We start from the raw sequence: 16,453 nt of genomic DNA, 5'->3' as shown, positions 1-16,453 counted from the left end.
ATGGTTAAATGGTAAAATCTATTTTTAAATATGAAGAACTGGCTTCCAGGTTAGTTCTTCTATTCTAAATAAGTGTGAGGCAGGGTTTATAAAGAACTTCCGTATTTACTAGTATCAATGGGGCCTCTGACTTGCTGAATATCTTCCAGGAAGAGAAATAAGATACAAGTTACATTTCCTGAGAGTGAAGTGAGAGATGCTTGTAGTTCAGAGTAAGTCATTTCTTTCCCAGCTGACATCCACCATCACCTGTCACATTACAAGCAATTTGGCCAGCAGGGCTTGGAGGGTTTGTCTGAAATGCCTTCCCTACAAGCTGGGTGATGATGTTTGAGTTCCAAAGCCACAGAGACTCTGAAATCTTAGCCTTTTTGTGTTGCTGTAGGGATACAGACAGATGGCTTGTTAATGGGAAAACAAAGCTTGGATGATTCTCTCATAATCTTTCACCTATTATGATTAGCACTTGTTCATTGTGACATTGTAAATGATTTCTTATTGAAAACAAGCTTTACTACTAGATAACATTCAGATAATAAAAATCAAGGATGGCCTAGAGAAGGTGCTCATCAGAAAGACTTTGAATGCTAGTTTTTCAGGTGTTCTCCACCTGATAATAACTCCTGGGTCAAACTGAACCCCAACCCCAAGAGGTCCTCTGAATTCTGAAATGTCCTTCCTGAGTCTTGGGGCTTGGCTACTGCTTCAGGATCAGTCTGAGAGCTTGACTTAACTGAAAGCTGTGATTTTCCCAATGGTATAGACTCAGCCTTTTTTCTAGAATGTAATACTATTGCTTCCACACTTTCACTTTTTAAAAATGACTTTATCGAAGTATCATTGATATACTCTGGGTTCTCTTTGGATCAGATAAATTTTTCATATTTTATTTTACTTTTTTATATAAATAAAGTTCAAACCCCTTAGCCTGACACATAAGGACTTTCAGAAAAGCACCTTAGCTGCCTTCACAGCCTCCTTCACCTTCCAGACACTCTCTCTGTTGTGTTCACTAACCACATTGGATTCTCACTATTCTTCAAATTGACATGACCTTTGAAACCACCATGATACTTCCTCTAACTACCACACACTGACCCCCTGGCTCGCCTGGCACATTTGTGCTTTTCCTTCAAGCCTCTACTTTTCACATCCTTGATGAAGCTCTCCCTGGTCCCCTCAGAATGGGCTTCATCTGTTCTTCCAGAATCTATCACGCATAATATCTAAAGATTGCTACAACATTCCATAAACACTAATTGTTGTCATACCTGTCTTCCCACACAGAAATAACTTGTTGGCAGATACCATGTCTTTATTCATCTTTAAGTCCTGATGAATATTCAACATAATTTAGAAATTGAATGAAATACTTTCTTATAAGTTCTTCTTTCACTGGTATCAAAGCTGAACTTTAGTGACAATAAGCTATAAAATACTGTTTTTTCAAAATAGCTCTTGTAAGCAAAGGGAATGTTATATTCTAATCATGGTTAAATTAGAAGAGAGACAGGCAATATGAAAATAATAGAGAGGATTGCCTAATGTCTATGTCTATGAGCTTGTGAACCCCACAGAGGAAGGAATGGCAGGAGCTGACTGAATTATATTAGCTAATTACACTGTCAGGCTCTGTGCCCAAGCAGTACTGCCCTGGGGTCCGGGGGATAGTTACAGGGTCACTGAATCTATGCTGCCACCCTCCAAAGTACACACACATAAGCCATGGGAAACTGGCACCCAAGGGTGAGGATAATCAGCTTAAGTAGATTGGCTGGGTCCCATAAAGCAGCATTTTTATGGAGGGGCTTCACAGCAAAGGTAGGGGTGATATGCATTGACAACAAGAACAGAAGCATGCTTGATTTTGAACATGAACACATGTGCAACGTTCTTGGGGCTCCCTGGAGTAACAAGAACAGCCCTTAAGAGGGAGCTAAGGTTCTACATTTGTACAGGTAGAGAAGAGGAAGCAGAACAATGTAAGCACTGATGTCAATATATCCTTTGAAACCACAGCCTAATTTGGCCTGGAAATATTTAGATATTTAGATTTTCTGAGCCAGAATGTGGTCAGTATTGTACAAAGAGTATTTTAAAAGTATATTGGATCACGAAAAAAACAGAAGGAAATTTGTCTGAGGACACCAGTGAAGGTTGTGTTTAGAAGGTAGGATGTATACTAATATTTCTAGAATAGCTAGGATTCCAATTGGCAGAAATGATAGATAGAATATGACACAGAGAAATGGGTACATGAAGGCACTTAGGTCATTTCTTTGGAGAAAGGACAGTGGTCACCAGTAACTTTGAAAGAGAAAGTTCCAGTGTTCAAGAAGTCAGACATGAGTAAGTTAAGGGATGGATGTGTGTGTGTGAGGAAGTAAAAGTGGTCAGTAACATTCTTCCTTTGGGACATTTGGGGATAAAAGGGACTGTCAAGGGAAAATGCTTCTAGAATAGGGAAGTATTAAATATATATTTGTGTATGAGAGCCAGGATACTGTGGAGAGAGGCATTAAAAACAGAAGAGCAAATTGGACCATAAGTAAATCAATGTCTTAGAGGAAGCTGGCTAGAAGTAGATTAAGAGCACAAATGAAGGGGTTAAACTTTGAAAACAGGAAGGTTGCCTCTGAGAGAGGAGAGCTGAAGCAGAGAAATTCTGTGGTAGAGAGCAGAAGTTGAGATGGTTTAAATAAGAAGAATAACTTGGGTACAAAACATCTGGTCAATTCAATCTCCTATTTCATCAATAAGATGTTAATTCTACAAGGCACCATCTCATGTATCCATATTACTTAAAATTTTTACTGAACCTATGATTGCCTTCAAATTACATAGACAGAGCCATGGTGAGTGGAATTATTGAAGCCGATTATTTGGATCCAAGGAGGCAGAGGAGAAGGTGGAAGCTACACTAACCTCCTCCCAGGACCAATCTGGAATTGCAACAAAATTGTAGGAAAAGTATCCTGAATAACCAACTGCACACTAACTAGAGAGAAGCCTGATAACCATGGACAGACAGAAGAAACCACTTCACCACATGACTGGTAGGCAGTGCTGAGGAGTGAGAGAGGGCTGGTTGGGCACACACAGGTGACAGCTGGAGAGTTGAAGGGATATTTCAGCAGGTGGGAGATTCCCCTGAAAAGTGTGGATTCTAAACTCTAAGCTGGGCTCTCCAGCCTTCAGCATCAGAGCTGGAAAGGAACCCAGATAACATCCAGCTGTGAAAAGAAGCAGGGCTTCTGTCTGTCAGGAAGAAATGGCTGGAGACTCAGAGAGTTTCTTAAATGGCCAAGGTGCAAAGTTTTGTTTGCAGCCACTTACCCTGGGCTCCAGCAGAGGGAGGACAGAGTGGACTAGAGAAGCTTGAGGAGAGTCTGGGGTTGGTGAGTTTGGGGAGAGAACTGAAGGAACAGCTACCAAAATCCCAGTGCTGACTCATTCTCCATACTACAGAAGCCATCCTTCTCAGACAGAGCACTCCCCTCCAAGTGGCATCAGTCTGAGGGGAAGCAAGAGCATCACCCACAGCAATTACTCTTCCATACCCTGTGGTTCTTACACCAGGAATCTTATTATAGCTTGATTGGTTTAACAACTGATCAGTTTAGTGACTGATTAGTTTAACAACCAAGGCAGAAAATACAAAGAAGCAGTAAAAATCAGAAGACAAAGAACAGACCCCAATTGAAAAAACAAGAGAATTCTCCAGAAGAAGAACTAGATGAAATGGAGGCAAGCAATTTATCAGATAGACAGTTTAATGATTATAAGGGTACTCAAAAGGATGAAAAAAGACATAGAAACCATAAAAAGAACCAGTCAGAAGTGAAGAATGCAATATCTGAAACAAATAATACATTGGAAGGAATAAACAATAGGTTAGATGAAGCAGAGGATTGCATCAGTGATTTTGAAGATAAGGTAGGAAAAACACCCAGGTAGAGCAGCAAAAAAAAATAAAAAATTTTTTTAAATGAGGAGAGCTTGAGAAACATTTTGTACAACATGAAGCAGAACAACATCCACATCATGAGAATACCAAAAGGAGAAGAGAATGAGCAACGGTTTAAAAACCTCTTTGAAGAAATAATGACTGAAAACTTCCCTAATCTGGTGAAGGAAAAAGACACACAAGCCCAGGAAGCTCAGAGAGTCCCAAAAAAGTTGGACCCCAAGGGGCATACATCAAGACACATCATAATTAAAATGACAAGGCTTAAAGACAAGGAGAGAATCCTAAAGGCCCCAAGAGAAAAACAGGTAGTTACCTACAAGGGAGACTGTCATCTGATTACTCATTAGAAACATTTCAGTCCAAAGGGACTGGCATGAAATATTTAAGGTGATGAAAAGCAAGGACCTACAACCAAGGCTACTTTACCCAGCAAGGCTATCATTAAAATCTAAGGAGAAATAAGGAACTTCCCAGATAAGAAAAAGCTAAAGGAGTTTGTTAATACTAAACCAATATTGCACCAAATGTTAAAGGGCTTGCTTTAAGAAGAAACAGAAAAGAGAAAGAAAAAAAAAACAGAGGAACACAATATAACAATAAAATGGCACTACATACATATCTATCAATAATCACCTTAAATGTAAATGGCTTAAATGCTCCAACCAAAAGAAAGAGGGTACCTGAATAGACAAGAAAACAAGGCCCATATATATGCTGCCCAGTGGCAGATTAAGGTCTGTTGAGGCCCCAGGCACAGAAGAAAATATTGGGCCCCTTAACAAAAAGACAGGGAAAATAAAAATACATGTTAACCATATTTTTAAATAAATAAAAAATATAATGTACTATTAATGTTTTATTTCCAATAAAATTTAAATATATGTATAATATAATTAATAATAGCATAATAATAATCACAAAGTTTTGATGTCATTTCACTTTTCTAGCTACCAATGAAAAGAAAAATATAAACTTTAGTAGTCTGAATGATTAGAATACTAGAGAAGAGATTTTTCTTTATAGTACAATAAATTAATGATTAATTAAAATTCAAAAATTATTCATAAACTACAAAAATCCAGGCGCTGATGTAACAACAGGAATTAATTTTATCTTAATATAATTTCAACAATAGGAATTAATTTTATTTAAATATAATTTCAACTTACCTGAATATTTATTTATACACACAGAAAACTATTTTTTAAACCATAAATGAAACAAGTACATATCCACAAACTAACTTACATCCCTGCATATTTGTGTATGCCATAAGTCTACACTGCAGGAGAACCTTTGTAAGTACAAAGTAGCAAATACGATTCTATTGCTTCGATGAGTGGTAGCACAGCCATGTAGGGCCTATGCAGAGTAGTATGTGTATAGTATGCAGCAAAGTAATGAAATCATGAAAATAAGAGAATATAAACATACTATCAGTTTTACTGCTGATTGTAAACTTGTACATAATTAAAATTGCACATATGAAACCAAACGTGGTGTCATTAGAAAAATGTGTGAAGTTGGGGTTTTGCAGGGCCATTCAGAAGTCGGGGCCCAGGGTGCACACCCGGTACACCCGCCATTAAATCCACCTCTGATGCTGCCTCCATGAAATCCATCTGAGATAGAAGATGCACAGAGACTGAAAGTAAAGGGATGGAAAAAAGATAGTTCATGCAAACGGAAAAGAAAAAAAGATCTGGGGCAGCAGTACTTATATACAATAAAACCAAGGCTATAGTAAGAGACAAAGGACACTACATAATGGTAAAGGGAACAATTTAACAAGAGGATATAACCCTAGTAAACATTTATGCATCCAACACTAGAGCACCTAAATACAGAAAGCAAATCTTGATGAACATAAAGGGAGAGACTGACAGAATACAGTTATAGTTGGGGATTTTAATACCCCATTGACTTCAATGGATAGATCTTCCAGACAGAAAATCAACAATTGATTTAATTGACATCTTCAGAGTTTTTCACCCCAAAGCTGCAGAATATACATACTTTTCAAGGGCACATGGAACATTTTCTAGGATAGACCACATGTTAGGACACAAAACAAGTCTCAATAATTTTAAGAAGATTGAAATCATATCAAGCATCTTCTCTGACCACAATGCTATGAAACTAGAAATGAATCACAAGAAGAAGACTGAAAAACATGCAAAGACATGAATGCTAAATAATATGTTATTGAACAATGAATGGATCAACAGTGAGATCAAGGAAGAAATCAAAAAGATACCTTGAAACAAATGAAAATGAGGACACAACAATCCAAAATCTGTGGGACACTCCTGGAAAAGCAATCCAAAGAGGGAAATTCAAAGCATTACAGGCCTATCTCAAAAAAGGAGAAAAAGCTCAAATAAACTTCACACTTAAAGGAACTTATTCGAATAAGAACAACAAGCAAAGCCCAAAATGAGTAGAAGGAAAGAAATAATAAATATCAGAGCAGAAATAGATGAAATAGAGTCTAAAAATACAATACAAAAGATCAAAGAATCCAAGAGTTGGTTCTTTGAAAAGACAAACAAGACTGAGAAACTGTTAATCAGACCCATCAAGAAAAAAAGAAAAAGGACCCAAATAAACAAATTCACAAAGGAAAGAGGAGGAATAACAACTGACACCAAAAATATACAAAGGGTTGTAATAAAATATTTTGAACAACTATATGCTAAAAAACTGGACAACCTGGACGAAGTGGATAAATTCCTAGAAACATACAGTCTTCCAAAACTAAATCAGGAAAAATCAGAGAATTGAATAGATAGATTACACCTAGTGAAAATGAAGCAGTAATAAAAAATTCCCAACAAATAAAAGCCCTGGACTAGATGGCTTTTCAAGGGAATTTTACCAAATATTCCAAGAAGAACTCACACCTCTGCTTCTTAGGTATTTCATAAAATTCCAGAGGAGGAAAAGTTCCCAACTCATCTTACAAAACCAGCATTAATTCCGAAACCAGATAAAGACATTGCAAAGAAAGAAAATTATAGGCCGATATCTCTGATGAACATACACACTAAAATCCTCAACAAAATATTAGCAAACTGAATACAGCAATACATCAAACAGATCATACACCAAGATCAAGTGGGATTTATTCTGGAAATGCAAGTTTGGTACCACATTCAGAAATCAATTAATGTGATTCACCACATAAACAAAATGAAGGATGAAAACCACATGATCATATTAATAGATGCAGAAAAAGCACTTGATAAAATCTAGCATGCATTTATGATAAAAACTCTCAGCAAAGTGTGAATAGAAGAATCATACCTAAACATAATAAAGGCCACATATGACAAGCCCACTTCTGGCATCATATTCAATGGGCAAAAACTACAAATGTTCCCCTTAAGATAGGGAACAAGACAGGGATGTCCACTTTACTTTTCTTATTCAACATAGTCACCGCAATCAGACAAGAAGAAGAAATAAAATATATCCAAATGTCTTTATTTGCAGATGACATTATTCTGTACATCAATAGATGAGTGGATAAAACAGCTATGGGACATTTACACAATGGAATATTACTGAGCCATAAAAAAGAAGAAAATTTTACCCTTTGCCACAGCGTGGATGGACCTGGAGAACATTATGGTAAGTGAAATAAGACAGAAAAGGACAAATACCATATGATTTCACTCATAGGAGGAATCTAATGAACAAACTGAACTAACAAGAAAAATGAGGACAGACGCACAGATGGAGAGCAGGATGACAGCTAGAGAGGGTCGAGGTTGAGGGGTGGAGGGATTGAGCAAAAATGTAAAAGGACTTGTGGACATGGACAACTGTGCGGTGATTGCTGGGGGGAAGAGAGTATAAGGGGATGAAACGTAATGTAAAAAATACAATAAAAAATTTAAAGAAATAAAGTCAATTATTTGATTAAGAAGTACAAAAAGAAAAAAAAAAAAGCATAGGGAATAGAGTAGCCAAAAAACATAGGTATGTTCCATGGTCATGACAACAGTGTGGGGATTGCCTGAGGAGGTAGGATGGTCTGGGTGGAGTGGGTCAAACAGGGAAAACCTGGGACAACTGTAATAGCATAAACAATAAAATATAATAAATAATAAAAATAAAAAACAACAAATTGGCACTTTAATATATTATTTAGGTTAAAGTTACAGTTTTCAAGATCTATTGATGGCAAGTGAGAACTTACTGAATAAACTTTTAGGATTCTGGCTGAGAGGTACAGAGATCTCCTTGTCATGTGAATGCCCAAGAAAAGCCTTGTATGTAGGTTCCCTAACTTATTAAAACTGCCACCTACCAGTCTGGACCGGTCTGCTTCTTTCTTGAGTTTCTCCCTTCCCTCCATGCATGGCAGCCAGTTTCAGATTTTACCCAAGGAACTCCCAGTGTTGAAAACCAACAAGAAAACATCTTTCTACAAAGCAATTTGTTACTAAAACATATTAACATCTCTTAATTTTCTAGAGAAAAATGAGATAGGTTCTTGTGATGGGGGAGAAAATGTTTCCATACATTTTTTTTTAATTCAGTGGGTTTTAATATATTCACCAGGGTACTTAACCATCACCACTATTATATTCCAGAAGTTTTCATTACCCCCGAAAGAAACCCCATACCTATTAGCAGACATTCTTCATTCCCCTCTGCCCCTCACACGTCTTACCCGCAAACCACTAATCTACTCTGTGTTTCCATACATTTTTAAATGCTATAATAACACTTCTAAATTCTGTTCTATCAAATACATATATAATTGACAAAATCATACTTTTAAAAGAATTTAGTAATTGTGAACTCATCAGGCTTTTTTTTATCATCTTAAGAATGTATGACTTAATGACACTTCACAGTTTTGGTATATCCAACCATAATTTAAGGAAATATAGTGATGACATAAGAGTTATATTAATATTTGGACAATCTCATATAAGTAGCTGGACAACTTTTAACTAAGTCACAGTTCCTTACATGGGAAATTTTCTATCTACAAAATTATAGAAACCCAAATGAAAACCCCAGGGATGTATATGCGTAAATAATCATTCTCTGTAGTTTAATGGAATTGTGAAGTATTTCTGAAACATTTTACAACTAGAAGCTTCAGTATCACAGTTCTGAACATAATCAGCCTTGGAATTTAACTGGTTTTGAGAACATGGAAAGGTCCCAAAGGAGAGCAATAAAAAAGAAATATTGTTTAGAAAACTGGCCCTTACAAGGGAAGAAATGAGATTTTAAAATCAGCCTGTGTATGATACTTAAGAAAGTTTAGCTTTTATGAGAGAAGGTGTGGGATTGAGCACCGTAGCCCATACCTGAAGGATAGAAAACAATACATTCCAGATTATTGTTTAGTCAAGGCAAGAGAGAACTATAGCTTTTCCTTGCACTGTGTATCTCTTCAGCTGGGTCCAGAAAGGCAAGACTAGGCACACATTCTTTCACTAATGTAATCCCGGTGCCTACTAAAACACTCAGTTCATAATGATGTTCAATAAATAATTGTTGAATAAAAGGGTGAGCTCTAGACTAGATTGCATTATTACTGAATGTTACCTCTTACCCTTCAGCAGAAAAGAAACATTTCAGAAACGCCTAATATGTATATAATAAGCTGCAGATTTTACTTGTAATTAATGTTTTAGTTTTTTTTAATGTAGTAAGTTTTAAAAAACTAATAAAATTATCATGTCTAACACTACTAAGGATATTGAATAATGTGCAGAATAGATGGATAAAACAATGACAAATTATAATAAGAAATATATCAATAGCTCTAAAATTGAACTAGGAATTTCACTTTGAAAAAATAAATCTTATGGAAATAATTCTAAACACACAGAGAAACAACTTTCCTGTATGTTGAAGTGCTAATTATAATAATAAAAATACGGAGCTAGAGTAAAGGTCCACATGAAAAAGACATGCCCATGGTGTGGATCATTCAACAACAGCAGAGTCAAGGCACAGATCATGCTGCAATATATGTTACAGTCTTCCCCATATTCAGGAGTTTCCAAGGGAACTGTTAAGGTCCAGAGAACTTGAATAACTCCCCGCAAACACCACACATCTTCCAAATATATAATTTAGGGTTTTTGAGTTTCTAAGGATTATTATGTTTATAAAAATTTAAAATGTAAATGAGACTATCTTCTACCAGCTCTTTTTTTTTCCCCTGTAAAAGCTCTGAAATTAAATAGCCTCTGCTCCAGAAAGCAACCTCCAATTTAATAAAAGACAGAGAGAGAATGTTCCTCTTCACTGGAGATTTATTTGTAGCAGAAGCTAAAGGAAACCTATCTGTCAATTATGTCGCTGTGTCTAGCTCATAAAATCTTATTAAAGGTAATTGGTGTTGATTATTTTTTCACACCTAACCTCATTTTCCCCCATTCTTAGGAATTGTTTCGGCTGCAAAAGCCACCAGTTCACAGGAATCATCCTAAAGCAGAAATGCTATAGATTTGACACACTTACGAGCACTCTCTTCTCCCCTCTTTTTGCTACTGGGTCATAGCACTCTCATCTGCTGAGCCCAAAATGGGCTGAGAATCTTTCTCAACACAGTATTCCAGATAGCCACTGGATACCAAGCATAGAGCCTGCAAAATAAGGTTATTTATCATCCTTGAATTCAATAATAAATCAGGAAATTCACTTCCCTGGTACATTTAGTTATTTGTTTGTTTGTTTGTTTTATTGTTCTATTACTGTTGTCCCAATTTTTCCCCATTGCTCTCCCCTGCCCCTCCCACCCCCTTCTCCCATGAACTCCCTGGTACATTTAAAATTGATTAATTTTCCCCCTGTCTAGTCAAAATAAGGGTGTGTTGCTCCTTATTGAATGTATAGAAATTCAACATTCATCAACTCCTCTAAAATATTTAAATACTAAAACATTTTTATTTAAAACATGCTTCTATAGAAACAACTAATGAACTGTAAGGACTATATTATACCAAGAAACTAATGTGCTCTATAGTATACACATTTTATGTATATTTTCTCTCAAAACTTCACCATTTTTCCCTGATAAGTGCCAAAACACAATTTAAAGATAATCAGAATATGATAATCTAGGAGACAGCTCTATGTATAAAAATAATGAATTATTTCTTTTATGTAACAAGGGATACTTGTAGATAAAGAAGCCAAGGAACTGTTTTCTGAAAAGATAATGCTAGAAAACTAGGTAGTGTGCCACGTGGAATTTTTAAAGCTGCCAGATACACACCTTTTGCTATTCCAAGGAATACTGAAAAAATAGACATGGATTTAAAATAAAGACAAGCATATAAAGCCCCTCAGATGTTCCCTGAGCCTGTGCCACCTTAAAGCATATGTTAACATTTATTTGGAGAGCCCCTGTTAGGCCAGGCTTAAGATACTAACTGTGCCCAATAGGTAGGTATCTGAACAACACGCTGATTAGATCTTTCCCTGCATAAATCTCACCTGGAAGAAGCTACAAAAATAAAAACAAGCTCAGACACAGAAAGAATCCCCATTTTCCATATAAGATAGCATCTGCCTTTTCCCATGCTAATTCTGCAAAACAGCTTATTTACAAATATATAAATAGCTGCAACTTTACTCCAGTCTCATTGAAAAATAAAAATGGCGCCCTGGCTAGTATGACTCAGTGGATGAGTGCTGGCCCCTGAACTGAAAGGTCACTGGTTTGATTCACTGTCAGGGCATATGCCTGGGTTGCCGGCCAAGTCCCCAGTTGGGGGCACATGAGAGGCAATGATGTTTCTTTCTCTCTTTACTTCCTCCTTTCCCCTCTCTCTGAAAATAAGTAAAATTAATGAAAGAAAAAGAAAAATCTAAATGGCATCATACAAGAGAAACATCCCAGCACAGTCGGCTCAATGAGTGAAATTAAGTGGAAATGTGCCAAGCTACTTGACACTTGTTAGTCAGCTTAACCAGATTCCCTCCAGTTTCCTGCAGAGGAGGTACCAGGGTTCTGGTGTGCACAGTCAGAGAATTCTCTTACATTGATTGCCCAGGGAAAGGAGTGATTTAGAGCCAGAGGTTAGGAAATACATTTCACGTTGTACCTAATATTTATTATCACACCTATTCAAAAGGGAATAGAATTGCCTAAATGTGGCAGCAAGTTTTCCAGTATAAATGCTTAAAACTAGCTAAGTCTTCCTATGCATTGGCCTGATGAATTTTAAAAGATTTTCACTCCAACCCTTTAGTCACCTCACCAGAATTATAGGGTTTAAATTATTAAGAAGGCAGCAGGAAAGAAAACACATCTTAATTTTTGGAAGAAAATTTGACTTTCTTATATTCACTAATTAAATTTATCTACTAGTAGTTCACAAACATCTAAATAAATATATGATGCCTCTCTGGAAAAAAGTGCAGCCATTGTTAATATAACAAGAATGATTTGCACAACATTGATGTAACCTGCCAACCAAGGAGAGTGGACTGGAATGCGCATGCGTGAACAATGATGACTTCACTGTACTAGTCAGTGGGGGTGGTAGATTCCATTGATTGAGCATCTGTACTCTGTGGCTGTTGTATTCAAAATGACTGAGCTAGTAGAGCAACGAGTCTGCATCAAATTTTGTGTTAAGCTTGAACATTCCTCCACTGAAACTATTTGGATAATTCAGAATGCCACAGCTATGGGCAACTGGTGACTGGCATCTTCATCATGACAACATGCCCACTCATGCATCACATCTTGTGCAGAGTTTTTTTGAAAAACATCAAATCACCCAGGTGACTCAGCCCTGCTACAGCCCAGACTTGACATCCTGCAACTTCTGGCTTTTCGCAAAACTAAAATCACCGTTGAAAGGGAAAAGATTTTAGACTGTCGAGATTCAAGAATATAAGACTGAGTGGCTGATGTCATTTGGCAGAACTGTGAGTTCCCAGGGTGCCTACTTTGAAGGGGACTGAGGCATCATTGTCCTATATACAATGTTTCTTGTATCTTGTAACTTCTACGGTGAATGTCTCTATTTTTCATATTAGGTGGCTGGATACTTTCTGGACAGAAAACATATGAAGTACATATTGACTTTACTATATATGAATACCCAATCAAGAAACTGCCTTGACCTGAGGGTTTAATGCCTACATGTGAAGCCACCTAAAAGCCACCCACAATAGCACAGGTCTGTACAATTACATATGCTGAAGTGCCCCACCTGACAATCACCCATTATAGCTCACAATATTAAATTACTTTTGCCTTTACACTCTTCGTTTTTACTGATTAATAAGCAGTTTACTTTTAATAAACCATATCATTAAACTAAAAGTATCTAAAGTATCACAAAACAGAAGGCCTAAAAGAAACCTTCTCAAGAAAAATGTAAGTTAGAAATATGGTCTCTATGGAGCATGTAAGGATAGGCAATGAGATGATTAATGCTATTTCCGTTTAAGAATTTAAATGCTGAGATTCTCAACAACTCTGTCTGGTAACTTAAATATTAGGTTGCCCAATAGGAAGTGAAAACATTCATATATGCTTTCACAAAAAAAAGCTGTATTGCATTTTAAACCAAACATAATTTTGATGCTTTTTTCATTGCAATGTATTCATACACTAAAATGTTCATCTTGGACTCAAAAGACTGTAAATATCATGGCCATATATGCTATATTTGCCTTCCAGATGACTCAAGCTTTCTGAGTTACTATTTATCCATCCTCCAGTTACATACAGCCAACCATATGAGGAATTATTATTACCCTGAATAGCTGTCAACCAATTGTCAGTATTTAAATGGCAAATGATTCTTTTTTAAACCCAGGTTTATCAGCAGAAAAAGAGTAATAAAGATAGAAAAGGAAACCTTTGGTCAAACCATTTTGGAATGAAATGAATATCAAGATCAAAAATAAAACTGAAAGACAGTTTTTCTTTACTATTTACTCTATACAATATATAAAATGAATACCTAATGGCTACATTCATTTATTTTAATATATGATGAACCTTATCTGAATGCATAAATTATGTGGAAATCAATATAATAAATATAAGCTTTTTTTCTTCTAAGTCTACGTTGTGCCTTATGCCTTAAAGTTTACATTTTAAAATCTAATTTTGGTCATATCTACTTTAAATAAAAATATTTCTTCAAAAAAATGTACTATTCTCTAAAGATTATGCATCTGTACATGTAAATGTTATTTACATCATAGAGCAAAATCAGATAACAAAGATAATTAAAAACAAATTTATAAACAGAACATTTACTGCAGCACTGAAGAGAGTATGACAGTAATGAGATGTTTTATTTTTTAACAAATTATTTGGAATCTCCTTAGAAAATAGTTTACGTGGTATTCTTACAATATAAAGAAAAATTATTTTACTTACGTGGTATCTCTAATAAGAAGTGCACTTCCCAATTTGAAACATGTTTTATCACCTTCACAAAATGCACGTCGCAAAGAAAAGCTCTCTCCTAGATCAAAACCTGTAAAATGTGACAACACTTTAGTCCAGCAGTTTTATTAAATTTAGTAAACTCACAAAGACATTAAATTTCAAATAAGAATTTTTGTTGTCCTTATCTATGCACTGATTTATTTCAACTAGAGCCCTACTGTTTGTGATCAGCACAATTTCTTGATTTCATTTTCCTCCTCTTAGACTGTAGAAGGATAAAATATGTTTCAAAAGACTTAATGTTAATTTTCTTTGACCTAGAGAATTATCCTCAGTAAATAATCAGAGTAGTTCATTGTAGCAGCTCTGAAGGCAACAGACAAAAAATTAGTAAAGTAAAAAATATTACTGCCATTCAACTGAAATCTAAGCAGCCTTTAAAAAAGTCATGCTTTAGAAAAATATATGTTGATGTGAGGAAATGTAGTGAGATCTTCTTTCTCATAAATTTTCTTTTTTCAAAATTTCTACAATGTATACAACATCTATAATTTTATTTATTTTTTAAATGTATTTTATTGATTATATTGTTACAATAGTTCCAATTTTCTCCCCCCCTACTCCCCTCCACCCAGCAACAACATCTATAATTTTAAATAATCTTTCTTCTATAAGCGGTTGAGTTGTTATCGATCTTCAAACAATATAACTGTTTTCAACATATTTTCTGCATCACCCATATTCTTTGGTTTTAATCTTTTATATTGATGTCATCATTTTAAATTACAATGTCAAGCAATTACCCACAATATATTACATGTTTGGTGATAATTTTACACAAAATGCTTCGTTGTAAAGGATTATAATGCTTACCTGAAACTTCAAATTTATTTAGGTTGTCTTGTATGAACTGATGTCCCTCTGTTCTCAGTACAGCACATTGTTTTTCTATTTTAAAAAAAAGTATTCAAGATTTAATTACATTTTCTATCAATTTTTTCAAATAAATTTGAATCACACAATATAATTAGAAACTTAAAAATAAAATAAATTAAATCATTTTATTGAATTTCTGTAAAATGAGGATAAGAAAATTACCTAACAGTGTGTTTGTGAAGATTACATATAGTTATTTATGCATGTGAAGTGCTCAGAACAGTACCTGGTATGCAATAAAATGCTATTATTACTATTTATTATTATTATTATTATTGTAATATTCAAATTGTTTCTATATACTTGACAGAAAATAGTTAGCTTTAGCATTATTAAATTTTCATACTCCAAGTATATTCCAGTATTAAAACAAGTGAACTACTATCATATTTCAACATAACTTTAATTTAGATTTTGGTGTCAGGTGACATTAAACTTTAAAACAGAAGGAGACTGATATGATTGCATCCCCCCCCCCCAAATTCATATGTTGAGGCTTTAATCCATAATGTTACGGTATTTTGGGTTGGGGCCTTAGGAGGTAAATAGTTTTGGATAAGATCACAGAGGTGGGGCCCACATAATGGGATTGGTATCCTTATTTATAAGGGACTGGACAGACAGGTCTTTCTCTCTCTCTCTCCACATGAGGAAACCAGAAATAGGGCCCTCACCAGAACTCTGCCACACTAGCACCCTGACCTTGAACTTCCCAGCCTTCTGAACTGTGAAATAAATGTTTGATGTTGAAGCCACTGCCTAATACCAACAAGGTATTCCTGAACTAAGGCAGCAACATAGAAAGATGCTATTGAAGTAAAATTAAAAAGCAAAAAAGTGAAGCCCTCTGCTATACAAAAGTGACCTATAATGAAAAACATGAGAAAATCATTTAGAAAGTATTATATGCTAATGTACTTAATTATATTCAAAGAAATAAAAGATATAGTTTGCCTCCATTCAAAGCAAATTTACATATTCAATACTACCACAACACACTCATATAGTAATGTACATGCACACACTAATTTTTTCTTACCTGGGTATGTTTAAATCTAAGTCAGGCTAGATTCTGGGAATGTAATAGTCAATTCATAATTCAGACAAGATTGCAGCAAATTTTTAAAATATGCCAAGGTAACTGT

The 16,453-nt window shown here is 35.3% G+C and overlaps 1 protein-coding gene across 1 annotated transcript in view; it reads right to left on the bottom strand.

The window, feature by feature from the left end:
• LOC150007274 (collagen alpha-1(XIX) chain-like) overlaps positions 1–16,453 on the bottom strand; it is a 114,944-nt gene that overhangs the window by 71,308 nt on the left and 27,183 nt on the right. Inside the window, exons 3-4 of the mRNA XM_090280807.1 lie at positions 15,246–15,320; positions 14,361–14,460 (exon numbers count right to left, since the gene is read on the bottom strand). Coding sequence (XP_090136933.1) covers positions 14,361–14,460; positions 15,246–15,320 — 175 coding nt within the window. The remainder of the gene's footprint in view (positions 1–14,360; positions 14,461–15,245; positions 15,321–16,453) is intronic.

The sequence above is a fragment of the Furipterus horrens genome, unplaced genomic scaffold, assembly GCF_987537825.1.
Source record: "Furipterus horrens unplaced genomic scaffold, mFurHor1.1.pri manual_scaffold_6, whole genome shotgun sequence".
Lineage (NCBI taxonomy): Eukaryota > Metazoa > Chordata > Mammalia > Chiroptera > Furipteridae > Furipterus > Furipterus horrens.
This window is presented reverse-complemented; position numbering and strand designations above follow the sequence as displayed.